At 56.8% G+C, this 20,612-nt stretch overlaps 1 protein-coding gene across 6 annotated transcripts in view; it reads right to left on the bottom strand.

Annotated features, from left to right (window-relative positions):
* The window catches only part of TNPO3 (transportin 3), a 43,373-nt gene extending 25,328 nt beyond the window's left edge, over nucleotides 1-18,045 (bottom strand). For all 6 annotated transcript variants that reach the window (XM_074166400.1, XM_074166416.1, XM_074166440.1 and 3 more), the window contains exons 1-4: nucleotides 17,920-18,045; nucleotides 6,054-6,254; nucleotides 5,135-5,208; nucleotides 3,118-3,274 (exon numbers count right to left, since the gene is read on the bottom strand). In XM_074166400.1, the coding sequence (XP_074022501.1) occupies nucleotides 3,118-3,274; nucleotides 5,135-5,208; nucleotides 6,054-6,254; nucleotides 17,920-18,045 (558 nt within the window). The remainder of the gene's footprint in view (nucleotides 1-3,117; nucleotides 3,275-5,134; nucleotides 5,209-6,053; nucleotides 6,255-17,919) is intronic.
* Nucleotides 18,046-20,612: the final 2,567 nt, after the last annotated feature.

The following is a 20,612-nucleotide window of genomic DNA, read 5'->3' as shown; positions in this document are numbered from 1 at the left end:
TTTTAACCCAAGAAATGGAATTTAATTCAATTCCTACACAAAAAAAAAAAAACCAAAAACAAAAAACAAACCCCAAACCCCTTAATTTTGCTCTTCAGGCAGGTGGTTCAAACACCTCGTGCTGGGATTTACCAGGAAAGCTCCAGGCAGACGCAGAGAAGTCTGAGCAGAGAGTTTTAGGACAAGGCTACGGCCCCGGGCGCTCCTCGTCTCCGGTACGGCACGGCTGCGAGCCACCGGAGCGCGGTGACGTGTCCTGTCTCACCGATGTGACAGCCGGACTTCTCCGAGCCCTCCCAGGAAGAGCTGGAGATGGCTGGGAGGGGTAGGCAAGGCGCAGGGACTCCAGGAAGGTGACAAGAGTTCCAGAAGCGAGCGAGGAGTCGGTCAAAGAGGAGGAAGCCCAAGGAAAACGTGGAACTGAGCTCCCCTAATGGTGGTGGGTGGGAACAGCATGGACCTCTGCTGGGAAACAGCTTAAATTGCTGATGACACAGACCTGGGAGGGGTGGCTGACACACCAGAAGGCTGTGCTGCCACCCAGCGATGGAAGTGTGATGTAGAAGACCTGGACAGGCTGGAGGGTTGGGCGGAGAGGGACCTGATGAACTTCAACAAGGGCAAGCATAGGGTGCTGCACCTGGGGAGGAATAACCCCCCCCACCAGCACAGGTTGGGGGTGACCTGCTGGAGAGCAGCTCTGAGGAGAAAGACCTGGGAGTCCTGGTGGACAACAGGATGACCATGAGCCAGGAATGTGCCCCGGTGGCCAAGAAGGCCAATGGCATCCTGGGGGGCATCAAGAAGAGCGTGGCCAGCAGGTGGAGGGAGGTCATCCTGCCCCCTCTGCCCTGCCCTGGGGAGGCCACAGCTGGAGCACTGGGACCAGTTCTGGGCTCCCCAGTTCCAGAAGGAGAGGGAACTGCTGGAGAGGGTACAGCAGAGGACCACAAAGATCCTGATGGGACTAGAACATCTCTCTGCTGAGGAAAGGCTGAGGGACTTGGGTCTGTTGAGTCTGGAGAAGAGCAGAGTGAGGGGGGATCTGATCAACGCCTCTAAATACTTCAAGGGTGGGTGTCAGGAGGATGGGGCCAGGCTTTTTCCAGTGGTGCCCAGGGACAGGACAAGAGGGAACGGGCACAAACTGGAACATAAGAAGTTCCATCTCACCATGAGGAGGAAATTGTTTGCTGTGAGGGTGTCAGAGCCCTGGAAGAGGCTGCCCAGAGAGGTGGTGGAGTCTCCTTCTCTGGAGACATTCAAAACCTGCCTGGAGATGTTCCTGTGGGACCTGCTCTGGGTGACCCTGCTCTGGCAGGGGGTTGGACTGGGTGCCCTCCAGAGGTCCCTGCCAACCCCTGCCAGTCTGTGATTCTGCGAAAAGAGTCTTCTCAAGGCAGACCTGAGCAGAGGACGCAGCTCAGCTCTGTGTCCCGACGCGTCCTTGATCATCACGATCTCCTTTCCGTCAGAGTTCCCGGAGTAACTTCAGAGAACGACGCCTCCTTCCCAGGCCTCCACAGGGAACACCAAAAGGAAGATGGACCAGCAAGGCGCGAGGGAGGCAACTGGGAGAGACACGGAGACCCCAGAGCCCAGCGTGGGGCACCGGGAGCGGGGAGACGGCCGCTGACAAGGCACCGCAATTAAAAGCCCGGGGCAGGGATCAGGTTGGCCACGCGTTCGCTGAGCTCAAAGGAGACTCAAGAGCACGAGAAGCGTCTCCGGAGAGGAAGGAGCCAGCAGGGAACGTTTCTCCTCAGTCCCTGAAGCCATTCACCTCAACGCTCGCTCTCTGCTCCCCAAACCTGCCCTGTTTTGGGGCCCACGACAGTCTCGTTCTTGGAGAGTCTCTCTGTTTGGCCAGTAAGAGCTAAAGAGCTTGGGGGTTCTAATTGCCAAGCGGCTGAATATGAGCCGGCAGTGTGCCCAGGTGGCCAAGAAAGCCAACGGCATCCTGGCTTGTATTAGAAATAGCGTGACCAGCAGAAGCAGGGAGGTGATTGTGCCCCTGTACTCAGCACTGGTGAGGCCACACCTGGAATATTGTGTCCAGTTTTGGGCACCTCAATCCAAGAGAGATATCGAGGTGCCGGAGCGAGTGCAGAGGAGGGCAACGAAGCTGGTGAAGGGCCTGGAAAACAAATCCTATGAAGAGCGGTTGAAGGAGCTGGGACTGTTTAGTATGAGGAAGAGGAGGCTGAGGGGAGACCTCATCACTCTCTACAACTACTTGAAAGGACACTGTAGAGAGGTTGGTGCTGGTCTCTTCGCACAGGTAATTAATGACAGAACGAGGGGGAATGGCTTCGAGCTCCAGCAGGGTGGGTTTAGACTGAACATCAGGAAAGAATTTTTCACAGAAAGAGTGGTCGGGCATTGGAACAGGCTGCCCAGGGAGGGGGTTGAGTCACCATCCCTGGATGTGTTTAAGAGCCGTTGAGATGTGGTGTTGGGGGATATGGTGTAGGGGAGAACTTTGTAGAGTAGGGTAGATGGTTGGACTCGATGATCCCAAGGGTCTCTTCCAACCTGGATGATTCTATGATTCTAAATGCATGACTTTGGCTTGTCACACAACGGCCAGGAATTAGGTACATACTGATGCTTGGAAGAGGCACGAGAAGAGGGAGAAACCACAGTTCTAAGTACCTGAATGCCCTTCTTCTAAAAGATATATATAGAGAGAGATGTGTGGACCTAGAGAAGATCTAGAGAAGATCTAGAGAAGATCAAGAGAAGATCTAGAGAACATCTAGAGAACATCTAGAGAACATCTAGAGAACATCTAGAGATCTACACACGGAGCCCTATAACAGGCTGAAATAATTTCTTGTTTAACCCTCAAATAACCCAAACCACCACCACCACCCCCCCCAGCCTGGGCAGGAATCCAGTCCTGACCAACTACTGGAACCAACGGTCCAGGAGACTGAAGACAAGAGGGACCCGACTGGGAATTTGATCTGCTTGGAACCAAAATATAGAAAATCAGCTTGTTCCACACAGATCCAACCTGGAATGATCTGGGTCAGTGATGTGGAGGGGGGAGAAGAAACCGCATGAGTTTCTTTAGCAGTTGACCAGGGTTTGGTCACCGCTCGGTCTCCTTACCAACAGAGAGATGACCGTGCTGGAATAATAGGCCAGATCTTCTATGATTTCGGTCCGGCGGTTGGCCCCGATGCGCAAGGACCGGCTGTGAACCTCTTCTGGCAGCACCGTGAGGATTTCCAGCAGAAAGGGCAGCGACGTAACGTCATTGCTGTACCTGGAACGAGGAGGAGGAAGGACAAAGCGCGAACGTGAACCGAGCGCAGGAAGAACAACTGGAGGGGCGTTTCCAAGAGATTCGGCACAAGTGTTACTGGGGTTGTTGGGGGTACTGGGGGGGAAAAGCTGGCCACGGGCCGGCAACGTGCGCTGGCAGCCCAGAAAGCCCCCCACATCCTGGGCTGCATCCCCAGCAGCGCGGCCAGCAGGGCGAGGGGGGGGAGTAGAATCATAGAATGGTTTGAGTTGGAAGGGACCTTAAAGATCATCGAGTTCCAACCCCCCTGCCCTGGGCAGGGACACCTCCCACCAGACCAGGTTGCTCAAAGCCCCATCCAGCCTGGCCTTGAACCCCTCCAGGGATGGGGCAGCCACAGCTTCTCTGGGCAACCTGTTCCAGTGCTTCACCACCCTCACGGCAAAGAATTTCCTCCTAATATCTAATCTAAATCTCTTCTCTTCCAATTTAAAACCATTACCCCTTGTCCTGTCACTACATCTCCTGACAAAGAGTCCCTCTCCGGCTCTCCTGTAGCTCCCTTCAGATATTGGAAGGCTGCTCTCAGGTCTCCCCGGAGCCTTCTCTTCTCCAGGCTGAACAACCCCAGCTCTCTCAGCCTGTCTTCATAGGGGAGGTGCTCCAGCCCTCTGATCATCTTCGTGGCCCTCCGCTGGACCCGTTCCACCAGGTCCATGTCCTTCCTGCGTTGAGGACTCCAAAGCTGGACACAGTATTCCAGGTGGGGTCTCACGAGTGCAGAGTAGAGGGGTAGAATCACCTCCTGTGACCTGCTGGCCACGCTTCTCTTGATGCAGCCCAGGACGCGGTTGGCTTTCTGGGCTGCCAGTGCACATTGACGGCTCATGTTGAGCTTCTCATCCACCAACACCCCCAAGTCCTTCTCCTCAGGGCTGCTCTCCAGCCATTCTCCGCCCAACCTGTATTTGTGCCTGGGATTGCCAGGCAGATTCTGCCCCTCTGCTCCGCTCTGGGGAGACACCCCCTCCCCAGTGCTGCCTCCAGCTCTGGGGCCACCAACAGCAGAAGGACATGGAGCTGTTGGAGCGGGGCCAGAGGAGGCCATGGAGATGCTGGGAGGGCTGGAGCCCCTCTGCTGGGAGGACAGGCTGAGAGAGTTGGGGGGGTTCAGCCTGGAGAAGAGAAGGCTCCGGGGAGACCTTGGAGCCCCTTCCAGTCCCTAAAGGGGGGGGCTCCAGGAAAGCTGGGGAGGGACTCTGGATGAGGGAGGGGAGCCCTAGGAGGAGGGGGAAGGGTTTGACACTGAAAGAGGGGAGATGGAGCTGAGATGTGGGGAAGAACTTCTTTGCTGTGAGGGTGGTGAGAGCCTGGCCCAGGTTGCCCAGAGAAGCTGTGGCTGCCCCATCCCTGGAGGGGTTCAAGGCCAGGTTGGAGGGGGCTTGGAGCAACCTGCTCTGGTGGGAGGTGTCCCTGCCCAGGGCCAGGGGTGGCACTGGGGGGGCTTTAAGGTTCCTTCCCACCCAAACCATTCTATGGTTCTAAGTGCCACCACCCAGACAGATCACGTTCCCTCCCACTACGGAAGTACCACGGGATCATCACCCAACAAAAGCAGGGATGAGGGAAATCGCTGAGGCTCAGAGAGCCGTGTCCACGGCCTCTCCGTTACCCAGAGCCACAGACAGCCCCACCTCCCCCCGCCATCAGCCCAAACGCTTTAAATTATTCATCCAGAAAGAAAAAAAAAAAAAACCCAAAACAAAAAACAACCATCGGGCCGTGAGCTGCTTCGTGCCTCTTTGGACCGCGCGGGTCCAACCCGCTCCACGTTTACTCCGGGAACGATTTCGAGTTTTAACGACGTAAGCGATGACTTACTTTTCGACCAGTGTTTGTACGCAGCCTTTCCAAGAAGCCATTTGCAGGGCAAGGTCTGCTATTGCTAAAGCCAGCTGAAAGGGGAAGAGGAGAGGGGAAAAAATAATAAAAAGAACACAAAAAACACAGCTAAGTGCGGTGACTGATAAAATCTGCCCAAAAAACAGGGGAGAGAAAAGACGCTGCGACCGTCGGACCCGCGCCCGGCGGGACATTAATCGCCAACATCCCCGCGGTTAAGCGCAGAAAGGCCACCCTCGGGGTGATGTTCTCCCCCCGGGTTATTTTAGGGGGTGAAAAAGGCACCCTCGCCTCCGTCTGCGTGGCGTCAGACATCCCCTCTGCCTGGGAATAACGGGATAAGGGGAATGCTGAAGGGAAAACAGAGGGGTTTCCGAGAGCACGCCAGCGCCTTGGGAGAATTGCCCAAGGAGTTTTTATTTATTAAAATAAATATTTCTGGGCACATCGATGTTTTTTCTCCGTTTCAGAGCACAGGGAAAAACCCAGGAGCTGCTCTTCCTCCTCTCAGCCACCCCAAACAGCAAACTATAAAGTAATCGATTTAAGTAAAGCACCCAAATAACGAAGGAGGGCAAACGGTCCCGTACTGGGAGGCATCGACCTTCTCCGTGTTGGAGGAAAAGCAACCGAGGGAGACCGAGGGCTTTGTCTCAGAGGTGACAAAAAGCTGGAGGAGCGTGACCTGCAGCATCTATTCTTCTCCCCCCCCCCCCAAAAGTTGGTGATTTCTCTAAGGAAGGGCTGTGACACCAGCCTGGCCACCAGCCCGGCTCCCAACAGCAAATTAGGACTGAAAAGTCCAGGATTTTCTACCGGGAGCAGCCTCGGACCCTTCCTCGCCCAGAGGCATCGACGGAGCAGCTCCTGCCACCCCCCAACCCCAGCCGGCGCCCACCTGGGTGACGATGACCGGCGACAGGTCTTTCAAGTTCTGGATGTGGGAGAGCAGGGAGTCCCGTAAGGAAGCGTGGGAGTCGGTGGGGAGTTCGTAGAAGGAAGTCTGGATCTTCATCTTCATGGTCTGGGCCGCGAAGTAGCAGGACTCCACATCCTGACGGATCTGCAGCAGCTGGTCCGAGATCTCCCAGGCGTGGACCTGGAGGGAAACCGGGGCTCCGTCAGCGAGCGGGCAGGGGGCAAACCCAGCGGGGACCGGCAGGAGAAAGCCCAAACTCCCCCACAGATGAAAACGCATCCTCTCCCCATAAACACTCCTATAAACGTCCCCAGGAGAGGCCACGCCGCGTGGCCGTCACCGCTCGGGTGGCGGGGGCCGGCTAACGAAGGTGATGCCCCCCCATGATGCGCTGAACGAGGAGATCAGCTCCCACCACAGAGAAGCTCGGGTACCACCATCCCTCCAGGAGAGCGGAGCTGATGCCCGTCCTCGCAGTAAAGAGCAATAAAAGAGACTTTTTTTTGGGGGGGGGGGGGCCTAAGGCGGATAATTTCTGCGCCTAAACCCGGAGAGAGCCCAGCGAGGGAGAAATGGGGAAAAGGAGGGTTGGAGAAAGGTCTCCCCAGATCAAAATAACCACATGGAATTGCAGGGCTGAAGCCACTGGGAGCAGTGACTGGGACCAGAGACTCCCCAGCAGACCACGGCTGCGCCCAAGAAAATCCCAGAATCTTCTTGGTTGGAAGGGACCTTTGAGATCATGGAGTCCAACCACAAGAGCTCGGAGAAGAGACAAGCAAGGAGGGCAACCGTCATCTGCCCAGTGGCCACCTGGCTGGTAGAAGACCAGAAGCTAGGAGGAGAGGGCTGGGAGAGCCAGAGGAGCCGGTGGGCACCACCGGGCAGACCCTGGTGCCACCCTCGCCGAGATGCCACGGGGGGATAAGCCCTTTAACCCCCCCGGCACCGTTGTGACCCGCTGAGGCACCGAGTGCCCAGGGTTTGGTGGGACAAAAAAGCCAGGTAGGGAAGGGAAGCCACCAAGCGTCACCAAACCCCACCAAGGGACGGCAGGGGCCACCAGCACAGCACGGCTTGGGAAGAAAACCCTTGGATTCGGGGTCTCCTGTTAAGGAACGAGATCTTCAGAGGACTCGGACGATCAATAAAATCCTTTTCCTTTCCTGAAACATCCGCAAAGCCTTTTAGTTTTGCTAAGATCATTTGGGTTTGGTTTTTGGTTTTTTGGTTTTTTGTTTTTTTTTTTAAATTTAAAATGAAAATGAAGCCTTTATTTTTCCTAAACGCCTGAAATCTGAATTTCCGCACCTACTTAAGCTTGGATTAATCAATCCAAACGACCCGCCCCGTGGCGTGGGGATTCACACCCGGCCACCCACCCCCCCTCCTCGGACCTGCACCCCGAGAGCTGCCACGGCCAGGCAGGGGGGAAGGGGCTGCCCACATCCAACACCCCCAAAACTGTCTTTTCTAGCACCATAATCGCTAAGGAAAATCACTCCATTGGACTCCAGAAAGCTACCCCTGATAGAAAGTAAGGTCACGGGACCGGAGGATGGCGGATATTTCTAATTTTTAATGGTTAACGGTCAGCAAGGCGTGACCCCGCAACCACCACAGAGGACTTTACATAAATATATATATATATATATAAGTTTATCCAGGTCCAAAAGGAATGATTAAATAAATTAAACCTATTAAAATCACCTGCAGTACAAAGGATTCTGTCCCTTTGCCTTTTAATAAACGCACTTTATAAAGCAAAAAATCCCGGCGGCGATCCCAGTCTCTGGTACGGGGGGACGTTAACGTTCTCCATCCACCTGAAGCTGCCGAGAGGAACAGAAATCCCAGGGGGAAAAAAAGAACAAAAAAAGAACCAAAAAAAAAAAAAAAAAAAAAAAAAGCCATTCCCTCCAACTCGCCTGTAAAAACTTCAAAAAAATTTGGACGGGTTTCTGACGGAAACGTCCCCGAGGATTTATTTATACTCGCACCAGGTAACTCCCAAGCCAGTAATAAACAAAAAGCCCTTCTTAAGAAAGGAAATAACAGCTAATTAATTCTAATGAATAGTTAGAATCACACCAGACCCTCTGCGGCTCCTATTAAAAAAAAAAAAACAACTTTCTCCGCTGTTATTAACGGGCACCTATTTTTTCCGCCGGTTCAGAATTGAACAATTCCGGAGGCGGCGGCAAAAAAAAAAGGGGGACTCGGCACGAAAGCGTGTATCGAGATTCTACCAAAAAGGACCCAAAAAAATCAAAGCTCAAGGAAGCCCCAGCTCCGCCACAAACCCGTCTGGAAGGCGCCCGATTCAACAAAGATCACCTAATTATTTAACGGTTTGGCGATGGCTAACGACCGGCGGTAGGAAAAGAAGCTATCCGCCTGCGCCAAATTCACTGCAGCCTGTCGGGAAACGGTTATCAAGCCTTCCAGAAATTAAATAAATTTCATCTCACGCCCCCCCCGGGCAGCTCCAACCAGGATCACCTGGGCTGCCAGTCCATATATAGGGGAAGGGGGGTGGAAAAACCCACCCCGGGGTAATACTTAGTAAGAAAAGCGCAGCCGAGCATTTCAGGTTAACGTTATTCGGGGAATTTTTCTGGCCACGTGTGGCGGTGCGCTCTCCCCAGTTTCCTTCCCCCCTCCCCGGCTCCTGCTTGGGCCATGGCCACCACGGCCATCACAACATCACATCGGTCACACCAACCCCGGGCAACGCTACGGGCTTGGGGCAGAGTGGCTGGAAAGCTGCCCAGCAGAAAAGGACCTGGGGGTGTTGGTGGACAGCCGGCTGAACATGAGCCAGCAGTGTGCCCAGGTGGCCAAGAAGGCCACCAGCATGACCTGTGTCAGGAACAGCGTGGCCAGCAGGAGCAGGGCAGTGATGGTGCCTCTGTCCTGGGCACTGGTGAGGCCTCACCTCGAGGGCTGTGTTCAGTTCTGGGCCCCTCACTCCAGGAAGGACATGGAGCTGCTGGAGCGTGTCCAGAGGAGAGCCACCAAGCTGGTGAGGGGTCTGCAGAACAAGTCACACGAGGAGAGGCTGAGGGAACTGGGCATGTTTAGTTTGGAGAAGAGGAGCCTGAGGGGAGACCTCATTGCCCTCTACAACTACCTGAAAGGAGGGTGTAGAGAGGTGGGTGTTGGCCTCTTCTCCCAAGGGAATAATGACAGGACCAGAGGAAATGGTCTGAAGTTGGGGCAGGGGAGGTTTAGGTTAGATATTAGGAAGAATTACTTTCCTGAGAGGGTGGTCGGGCGCTGGAACAGCCTGCCCAGGGAGGTGGTGGAGTCGCCATGCCTGGAGGTATTTAAGGAACGTGTAGACGTGGCACTTCAGGGCATGCTCTAGTGCCCGAGATGGTTGGGTTGTGCCTGCTTGTGGGTGGGGAGGTGTGTGGGTGTGGGTGTTTGTTTTGGTTTGTCATAGGTTTTTTTGGGTTTTTGGTTTTGGTTTTTTGGGTTTTTTTGTTGGTTGGACTCGATGATCTCAAAGGTCCCTTCCGACCAAGAAGGTTCTGTGATTCTGTGGTCAGTTGTGATAACTTGCACCTGGACTTTGGGGGATGACTGGTGACACAGTCAAAACACTGTCTGGAGTGGGGACCTAGAAATTTTGTTCCCGTGAGAATATGACTACAGGTCAATTATCTCACTCTATAAATCGTGGACAGCCCAAGAGCCCTTGGAGCTCTCCTGTACGGCAGCGGGCTGCACGCCAGGATCTCCCCTTGAGTGGGGACGCTCGCTTAAGGTCCTACTCCTTGAGGTTATAGAATCATAGAATGGTTAGAGTTGGAAGGGACCTTAAAGATCATCCAGTGCCACCCCTCTGCCATGGGCAGGGACACCTCCCACCAGACCAGGTTGCTCAAAGCCCCATCCAGCCTGGCCTTAAACACTTCCAGGGATGGGGCATCCACAACTTCCCTGGGCAACCTGTTCCAGTGCTTCACCACCCTCACAGGAAAGAATTTCCTCCTAATATCTAATCTAAATCTCCCCTCTTCCAATTTAAAACCATTACCCCTTGTCCTGTCACTACATCTCCTGACAAAGAGTCCCTCTCCGGCTCTCCTGGAGGCTCCCTTCAGATATTGGAAGGCTGCTCTCAGGTCTCCCCGGAGCCTTCTCTTCTCCAGGCTGAACAACCCCAGCTCTCTCAGCCTGTCTTCATAGGGGAGGTGCTCCATCCCTCTGATCATCTTCGTGGCCCTCCGCTGGACCCGTTCCAACAGGTCCATGTCCTTCCTGCGTTGAGGACTCCAAAGCTGGACACGGTATTCCAGGTGGGGTCTCACGAGCGCAGAGTAGAGGGGTAAAGGTTGAGAGATTCCTTGCCGCAACAGGTTCTCGGTGAGTTTCTATAGCACAATAAACTTTGAAATCTTAGCTAAGCGATACATACGGATTGACTGCGCGTATATAATCCTTTCGACGTAAACCGTTGACCAAGTCTGGGACCAGGACTGGATCTACCCAGACTCCTCTCTGAGAAGATGTTTAGAAGGCCAGGGGGTCCTTTCTGAACCTCCTGACTCAACGGGGGAGGGGGGGGTCTCCCTGACAGCCCGTCTGACCCCCTCCTCTCTGCAGTAAATTAGTGTGCCTTGACATCCAATCTCGTAAAACACCATCGCATTTACTACCGGTTTTATCGCACTTACTACTGATTTTGTCAAATCACTGTTTCACCTTAATAAGTGTCTCACTGCTTCACTCTAATTAGCGAAGTTGATCACTCCGTCCGCGACACCACGCGACGAGAAAAATATTTGCAAGAGGAGATTTATTTTAGGTTCTTAGCGTTGACCACCAGACGGCTAAAAAAGGGATTTAAGAGCATCCTGCAGAGCACCAGCTCGTGGGGAGGACAAGGAGGCACCAGCACCACGGCACCGTGCAGGGAGGATCTCCCCAAACCACCCCAAGACTTGTGGATTTGGGGTTTCTACATCAAAATCGCCTTCCTACCCAGACCACGTGGGTACCACGGGGGCCAGACACGGCTCCTCCGCAGGCGCGGAATCCAGCCTGACCTGGAAGTTCTGGAAATAAAGGCTCCTTCCTCGTTTTCACCCACGTGGAGACTCAGCTCCAACGGGGCTTCCAGAGAGACCCGTGATGACGAATTGGGTGACAACGTCCTCCTCCTTCACCACACAGAGGGGACACCCCCGAGGACCTTATCAACCCAACCAACCTTCACATCCCCACCCAAAGGGCTCTCTCCGGAGGCACCCGGATTCTAGAGGCAGCTAAAAACCCAAACCCAACCCAAAGAAGGGCCGTAGAAACGTTAATTTGACATTTAACACCGGGATGAAACACGAGTTGGGCATTTACACGCCTGAGACGAGTGACACAAAGAAAGCAAGCCTGGGGACCTTCTCCACACGAAGAAAAAGCCCTCTCCGCACACACACACACATAAAAAAAAGCAGTATTTCTTTCAATTTTAACCAAACGGGTAGAGGAGGAGGCGTTGGTTTAGAGATGACTCGGAGCCTTAGAGCCCCAGAAGATCACAATCGAAAACATTTGCAAAACCATCAAATGCCTTCTTCATCATTTTGCCGTTGACTTTCTGAAAATCCATCAGTTTTCTGCGAGGGAAGAGGACCGATGCCACGTTGGTGGCAACCAGATCACGGAGATCACCAGCTGGAGGTGGTCATCTCCTACAGAAGCCTTAAGATTCATGAACGAAGCACCAAAGTAGGAAGTTTTAAATAAATAAAAAACTTCTTCCAAGGTTTTTAACGAGTGCCCCATGCCCAAACCATCCACACCTACATCAACCCTTCCAGCCCCATGCTCACGATGACACCATCCCAGCTCTTACACCGCCTTGATGCAAGAACCTTGATGGGAAGAGCTTCATCCCTGGAGTTGGGTGGAGATGGCGCCACCAAGACGCGTCCTTCCTGGAGAGAAGAAGAGCAGGGCGGTTTGCAGCTAGAAGGAAGTTTGAGAAGGACCTCAAACGGGAGGTTGGAAACCATACAAGATTCTCAAACCCAAGAAGCGTCGCCTCTTCTGCTCAGAAGATGTGCTGCCCGAGAGGATTTTAGGTAGGAGGCCACATCTACCAGCCTTGGCGCACAACCACCTCCCCAGCTCCAGTCATGGCTCTGGTCCCCAAACCACGGTGTGTCCACACCAGGAATCTCCAAGAGAAAAGGGACCGTCACCATCCCTGAGGATACCTCAGCTGTTCTCCAGCCCACGCAGAAGGACCTCTTGCTGGCACCTCATCATCTTCTGGCCCCAGTACTACAAAGCGACCATCCATAACGGAAGGAGCTTACGGCAGGTAACGTTACAGCTCCTGAGGGACACGGCCAATCCCACCACCTACTCCTCCAGCTGGCCCACCTGTTGCCAGAAGCAACATCAGTTCAGCTGACGAGACCCTGAAGATCGTGGAGATGGGGAACTGAAGTGGACACCACAGATTTGGAAGGACGAGGGCTGGACAAAGAGACGAAGAACTGGCCGGACACCTCGAGAGCTGCCATCATTTGGTGGAGCGTGGCAGGAAGCATCCCCGAACATCTGCACTTGGCTTTGACCAAGCAGAAGACACAGGAGGCACCGAAAGACTCGAGACTTCACTCATTCCAGCCAGAAACCATCAATGACAAGTAAGTCTTTCCGGAAAAGCCAACATGGGGAAAAGGAGCTTCCAGTCCATTCAATCCCAGCCAGCAGAAGAATCACTGGCAGGACAGATCTTCCAGCGTTATGGAAGCTTAACCACCAGCCAGAAAAGCTCCAAATTGAAGGAGCCTCCAATTTTATGGATCCTTTTTTAGACTAAAGGCTGGTTTGAGCCATTAAGTTGTGAAAACAGGGGAGGCTTCACACTTGAAAGGCAGCCCCAAAGCTTTTCTCTTACACCCTGGCCTCCCAACAAAGAGACGTCCATTTCCATTCTCTGGTCAAGTGGTACCTCCAAAGTACGATACACCCAAGGTGGTCATTCCCAAGCCAAGACAGTTGGCCAACCCTCTCAGCTATTGAGGAGCCTCTCCCCAGGGTCTTGTACAGGCTTTTAAAGGACGGTTCTAATGGACATCACCACAGTGAGCTCAAGAAAGCTTCAGGCAAAGGGAAAGCATTGAAGGTCAAGTCTTCTGCTCAACAAGACTTTGAAGATGATTTAAGAGGTCTGGTATCACAGAACCATAGAATGATGTGGGGTTGGAAGGGACCTCTGGAGATCACCTAGTCCAACCCTCTGCCAGAGCAGGGTCACCCAGAGCAGGTCCCACAGGAACATCTCCAGGTAGGTTTGGAATGTCTCCAGAGAAGGAGACTCCACCACCTCTCTGGGCAGCCTCTTCCAGGGCTCTGACACCCTCACAGCAAACAAGGTCCTCCTTGTGTTTAGATGGAACTTCTTATGTTCAAGTTTGCGCCCGTTCCCTCTTGTCCTGTCCCTGGGCACCACTGGAAAAAGACTGGCCCCATCCTCCTGACACCCACCCTTGAAGTATTTAGAGGCGTTGAGCAGATCCCCCCTCACTCTGCTCTTCTCCAGACTCAACAGACCCAAGTCCCTCAGCCTTTCCTCAGCAGAGAGATGTTCTAGTCCCCTCAGCATCTTGGTAGCCCTTTGCTGTGCCCTCTCCAGCAGTTCCCTGTCCTTCTGGAACTGGGGAGCCCAGAACTGGTCCCAGTGCTCCAGCTGTGGCCTCCCCAGGGCAGGGCAGAGCAGAGGGGGAGGATGACCTCCCTCCACCTGCTGGCCACGCTCTTCTTGATGCCCCCCAGGATGCCATTGGCCTTCTTGGCCACCAGGGCACATTCCTGGCTCATGGTCATCCTGTTGTCCACCAGGACTCCCAGGTCTTTCTCCTCAGAGCTGCTCTCCAGCAGGTCAGCCCCCAACCTGTGCTGGTGCAAAGGTAAAGGTAGGCATCTTCCACACAAGTTACACCACAAGGCTGGGATTGGCGACGGAGAGACACCTCCCGGGAGCACAATGGCTAAAACCACATCAGGAAACCTGGGATTTACATCAAAAACAACCCGGATAACACAGGTGAGAGCCCAAAGAAACCAGAGCGGAGCAAAACAAACTCCAAGACTTTCCACAGGCAGAGAGATCCCATCCTTACGGCGGGGGGGGTGGTGGTGTTGGGATATTAGAAAATCAAAATAAGTCCCAAACGCTTCAAGCTCCACTTTGGATGGGGCAGTTTGTACCGAGCAGAGGCAGCCAGAGCGCAGCCCAAGCCTCTAACACACCTTCAGCCTCCTGGGGTTTGGGTGAAATCCATCTTCTTCATCCCCTCACATCCCTCACCCATCCCTCATTCTCCCCCCTGACCCAACGGCTCACCAGGAACTCCTTGAAGCACGTTGCGAAACGATTCTCTAACACACACACACACACACACACCCCTGCATTGAGAGACCTAGATAGATTGGATCATTGGGCCAACATCAATGGCATGAGTTTCAACAAGGGCAAGTGCCAGGTTCTGCACTTGGGCCACAACAACCCCAAGCAGCGCTACAGGCTTGGGGAAGTGTGGCTGGAAAGCTGCCTGGAAGAAAGAGACCTGGGGGTTCTAATGGACAAGCGGCTGAATATGAGCCGGCAGTGTGCCCAGGTGGCCAAGAAAGCCAACGGCATCCTGGCTTGTATTAGAAATAGCGTGGCCAGCAGAAGCAGGGAGGTGATTGTGCCCCTGTACTCAGCACTGGTGAGGCCACACCTGGAGTATTGTGTCCAGTTCTGGGCACCTCAATCCAAGAGAGATATCGAGGTGCTGGAGCGGGTGCAGAGGAGGGCAACGAAGCTGGTGAAGGGCCTGGAAAACAAATCCTATGAAGAGCGGTTGAAGGAGCTGGGACTGTTTAGTCTGAGGAAGAGGAGGCTGAGGGGAGACCTCATCACTCTCTACAACTACTTGAAAGGACACTGTAGAGAGGTTGGTGCTGGTCTCTTCTCACAGGTAATTAATGACAGAACGAGAGGGAACGGCTTCAAGCTCCAGCAGGGTAGGTTTAGACTGAACATTAGGAAAGAATTTTTCACAGAAAGAGTGGTCGGGCATTGGAACAGGCTGCCCAGGGAGGGGGTTGAGTCACCATCCCTGGATGTGTTTAAGAGCCGTTTAGATGTGGTGTTGGGGGATATGGTGTAGGGGAGAACTTTGTAGAGTAGGGTAGATGGTTGGACTTGATGATCCCAAGGGTCTCTTCCAACCTGGACGATTCTATGATTAATTGCGGCGTCGTTAACTAACACAGCACAGAAGCCGGAGCCCCTCCGACTGCCCTTGGCGCCCTCGGGCAGGGACCGGGCAGCCAGGAACCGAGCAAACAGCGATTTGGGTTGTTTCTGCCAGAGACATCACCCCTGAAATCGTGATTTCCCCCTTTCAACTGAAACGAGGGCATAACGCGGCGCTCGGACCCATCAAAGAAGCAGCGTGGGCTGGGAGCAGCGTCCAAGCCCCTTCACGGAACCCAAATTCAGCCCCAAGGGCTTCAAAATGAAGGAGGAAACCCCCATCCTGGGGCTGGGGGGGCGAAGGGGGGGGCGCACACAAGGAAAGTGGCCACTTAATTCCACACACACCCGATCAACGGGGCTCCCCTGGCTCAGCGGAATCGCCGCGGGAAGAAACGCTGCTGCAAACTCTCGCCCCGCGCCGCGCGCTCCAGTAAATTGGAGAAAAACAAAACAAAACAAAAAAACCACCCAAAAAACAAAACAAAGTGGGGAAAAACACGAGTTCGTGATAAAAAAGGGTGTAAGGATTTACCAGCCCGTGGGAAGGCGATGGAGCTGAAGGGAGCTTGGGAGGGCACGGGAGGAATTCTACTCCATGGGATTCAGGCTTTGAGATGGAGAGGGTAGCGAGGGGGACGGGAGACTCCCCCCCTCCAGGAGTCACAGCAGGAGAGATAAAAGGAATTCTCCTTCTAGCTGAGACCTCAGAGCCCCTTCCAGCCCCTAAAGGGGCTCCAGGAAGGCTGGGGAGGGACTCTGGATCAGGAAGGGGAGCCATAGGATGAGGGGGAAGGGTTTTAAGCTGAAAAAGGGGAGATTTAGGTGAGATCTGGGAAGGAAATTCTTCACCCTGAGGGTGGTGAGAGCCTGGCCCAGGTTGCCCAGAGAAGCTGTGGCTGCCCCATCCCTGGAGGGGTTCAAGGCCAGGTTGGAGGGGGCTCGGAGCAACCTGGTCTGGTGGGAGGTGTCCCTGGATGGAACTGGATGGGCTTTAAGGTCCCTTCCCACCCAAACCATTCTGTGATTCCATTCCTGGGAAGGCGTCGGCGTCCACTGAAGATTTTGGGGGAAAAGCAGAGTAAAACCACATAAAACAGAGCCACCAAAGGCGCTGGAGCTGCACAGAGAGCGACGCGCCCACACAGAGGGAGAAAGGATGGGCTTCGGGGGGGGAGAGGAAACTAAATCACCCCCAGACCAACCACCAAGAGGGACCAGATCCGTCTCCACCAGGACAACACGAGGCCAGAGAGCACACGCTGACTCCCAAACCGAGCCACAAGGCTAAAGTTTGGGGAGAAAGAAATTACTTCAAGGGTTCAGAAGGGAAGAAACGGGGCTTCACATCCGACACCAGGCCGGGAGGGCGATGCCAGATGGCATCTGGGGTGACCCCCCCCGCTGGGATGACCCCTTGTTGGGGTAATCCCCCTGGTTGGGATGGCCCCCAGTTTGGCTTACTCCCTGTTGGGGTGGTCCCCCCCAGTTGGGATGAACCCTAGTTTGGCTTAGTCCCTATTGGGGTGGTCCCCCCCAGTTGGGATGAATCCCAGTTTGGCTTAGTCCCTGTTGGGGTAACCCCCAGTTGGGATGAATCCCAGTTGGAGTAACCTCCTCCCGGGTTGGGAAGGCCTCCAGTTCGGGTTACTCCCTGTTGGGGTGACCCCCAGTTGGGATGAATCCCAGTTGGGGTAATCCCCCCCAATTGGGATGAACCCCAGTTGGAGTAAACCACCCCCCCCCGGGTTGGGATGGCCCCCAGTTTGGGTGACTCCCTGTTGGGGTGATCCTCCCCAGTTGGGATGGCCCCTGGTTGGGATGAACCCCAGTTGGGGTAAACCCCTCCCCCCAGTTGGGATAGCCCCCAGTTCGGGTGACTCCCTGTTGGGGTGATCCCCCCCAGTTGGGATGAACCCCAGCTGGGATGGCCCCCAGTTTGAGTGACTCCCTGTTGGGGTGATCCCCCCCAGCTGGGATGAACCCCAGTTGGGGTAAACCCCCCCCCCCCAAGTTGGGATGGCCCCCAGTTCGGGTTACTCCCTGTTGGGGTGACCCCCAGTTGGGACGACCCCCTGTTTGAATGACTCCCTGTTGGGGTGATCCCCCCCAGTTGGGATGGCCCCCAGTTCGGGTTACTTCCTGTTGGGGTGATCCCCCCGAGTTGGGGTGATCCCCCCCAGTTGGGATGGCCCCCCCCCCGGGTTGGGAAGGCCCCCAGTTGGGGTTACTCTTTGTTGGGGTGACCCCCTGTTGGGATGACCCCCAGTTTGAGTGACTCCCTGTTGGGATGACCCCCAGTTTGAGTGACTCGCTATTGGGGTGACCCCCAGTTGGAACGCCCCCCCTCAGTGTTCCCCCGCCACCCCGAGGCCCCGCCAGGCCCGTCAGAACGACGACCGAAAAGGGGGGGGGGGGGGGGGGGGCGGAGGACGCTGCCCGGGGCCGGGCCTCCCCTGGGAAAGAGACCGGACCCCCCCAACACAAACACCCCCCCCACCCCCCTCAGCGGCCCCGGGGAGCGGAGCCAGGGCCTCCCCCCACCGGGCCGGACCCTCCCCACCCCCGAGGCCTCACCGATCGCTGGAGCTCGCCCAGCCAACAGCTCGCCCGCTCCTTGCCGCTGGGGTCCGGGTCGTGGTAAAGGGCCTGCACGGCCTGGTAAACCACCTGCAGGCTGGGCTTCCCCCCGCCGCCCTCCATGGCCTCCTCTTCCTCCTTCTTCCTCCTCCTTCTTCTTCTTCTCCTTCTTCTCCTCCTCCTCCTCCTCCTTCTCCTCCTCCTCCCCTCAGCGCCGCCCGCCGCCGCCGCCGCCCGCCGCCATCTCCGCCGCCGGGACGGGCCGGTGCCACCGCGCAGAGCGTCCCCCCCGGAAACACGCGCCCGGCGACGCGCGGGTTCCGCTTCCTTCCCCGGCCGCTTCCCGCCCTTCCGCTTCCTCCCCTTCCGCCCCGCACCCTCCTGTTCCGCTCCCCGACACCCCCCCCCCCCCCCCGGGCCGTGACACACACACACACACACCGGGACCGGCGATAAAAGGGGGGGTGCCCCCCCCCCCCCCTCCCCTCCCCCGGAACGGTGGCGCCGGGTGTCGGGGTGCGGCGGGCAAAGCGCTCCGGGCGCGGCGGGAAGGAGCCGCGGGGCCAGCGTGGGCCCGGCCTGGGGGGGGGGACCGGTCACACCGGCATTGACCAGCATGGGGGGGTCCAATCGCCCCTCCCCTCCCTGTCCCCTCACCCCCTCCCACTGGGGTCCCATCGCCCCCCCCAGTCCCATCCCCCCCTCCCACTGGGGTCCCATTGCCCCCCCCCAGTTCCATCGCCCCCCAGTCCCCTGACCCCATCCCACTGGGGTCCCGCCACCCCCCCCCCCCCCCCAATCCCATGAACCCCTCCCACTGGCGTCCCATCGCCCCCCCAGTCCCATCACCCCCTCCAGTGGGCTCCCACCACCCCCCCAGTCCCATTAGCCCATCCCACTGGGGTCCCATTACCCCCCCAGTCCCGTCACCCCCTTCCACTGGGGTCCCATCGACCCCCCCAGTTCTATCCCCCCTCTCCCACTGGGGTCCCATTGCCCCCCCCAGTTGCATCGCCCCCCAGTCCCATCACCCCATCCCACTGGGGTCCCGCCACCCCCCCCTAGTCCCATCGCCCCCTCCCACGGGGGTCCATTCGCCTCCCCCCAGTCCCATCACGTGGTCCCACTAAGGTCCTGCCACCCCCCAGTCCCATCACCCCCCCCCAGTCCCCTGACCACATCCCACTGGGGTCCCATTGCCTTCCCCCCAGTTCCATCGCCCCCCAGTCCCATCACCCCCTCCCACTGGGATCCCATTGCCCCCCCCAGTCCCATCACCCCCTCCCACTGGGGTCCCATTGCCCCCCCCCCCAGTTCCGTCACCCCCCAGTCCCATCCACCCCCTCTCACTGGGGTCCCATTGCCCCCCCAGTCCCATCACCCTCTCCCACTGGGGTTCCATTGCCCCCCCCCCCCAGTTCCGTCACCCCCCAGTCCCATCCACCCCCTCCCACTGGGGTCCCATTGCCCCCCCCAGTCCCATCACCCCCTCCCACTGGGGTCCCATTGCCCCCCCCAGTCCCATCCCCCTCTCCCACTGGGGTCCCATTGCCCCCCCCAGTTGCATCGCCCCCCAGTCCCATCACCCCATCCCACTGGGGTCCCGCCACCCCCCCCTAGTCCCATCGCCCCCTCCCACGGGGGTCCATTCGCCTCCCCCCAGTCCCATCACGTGGTCCCACTAAGGTCCTGCCACCCCCCAGTCCCATCACCCCCCCCCAGTCCCCTGACCACATCCCACTGGGGTCCCATTGCCTTCCCCCCAGTTCCATCGCCCCCCAGTCCCATCACCCCCTCCCACTGGGATCCCATTGCCCCCCCCAGTCCCATCACCCCCTCCCACTGGGGTCCCATTGCCCCCCCCCCCCAGTTCCGTCACCCCCCAGTCCCATCCACCCCCTCTCACTGGGGTCCCATTGCCCCCCCAGTCCCATCACCCTCTCCCACTGGGGTTCCATTGCCCCCCCCCCCCAGTTCCGTCACCCCCCAGTCCCATCCACCCCCTCCCACTGGGGTCCCATTGCCCCCCCCAGTCCCATCACCCCCTCCCACTGGGGTCCCATTGCCCCCCCCCCAGTTCCGTCACCCCCCAGTCCCATCCACCCCCTCTCACTGGGGTCCCATTGCCCCCCCCCCAGTTCCGTCACCCCCCAGTCCCATCCCCCCCTCCCACTGGGGTCCCATTGCCCCCCCCAGTCCCATCCCCCCCTCCCACTGGGATCCCATTGCCCCCCCCAGTTCCATCGCCCCCCCAGTCCCATCACCCCACACACACTGGGGTCCCTTTCCGTGGCCTCAGCCCCACGGAGACTCCCCTGTTTTTGGGAAGGGGGTGACCCCACAGGACCTGCCCCCCTCCCCCCCCCCCCCCCCCGGAACCCTCATCCCACTGAAAACCGGGGAGGGGGGGGAGATAACAAGATTTTGGGGGGCGGGGGGTGACCCCAGGGAAGGCGACGGGAGCGCAGCAGCTGTTCCGAGCCTTTCTGGCCTCAGTGCCATCTCTCCCGGCCCCGTACCGAGCTCCACGGTCGGAAAAAACGGGATCTTCCACCGGACGGGGTCACTTTGGGTTAATCCGGACCTTTTTGGGTAAATCCGGACCCCCCCTCTCACACAGGGGGTTTAATCCTCCGGTTCCTCTGCCGGGAAAAGGTCATATCCAGACCCAAATATCCCATGGAGGTCCC

This window comes from Numenius arquata, chromosome 2, assembly GCF_964106895.1.
Source record: "Numenius arquata chromosome 2, bNumArq3.hap1.1, whole genome shotgun sequence".
NCBI classification, from domain to species: Eukaryota; Metazoa; Chordata; class Aves; order Charadriiformes; family Scolopacidae; genus Numenius; species Numenius arquata.
This window is presented reverse-complemented; position numbering and strand designations above follow the sequence as displayed.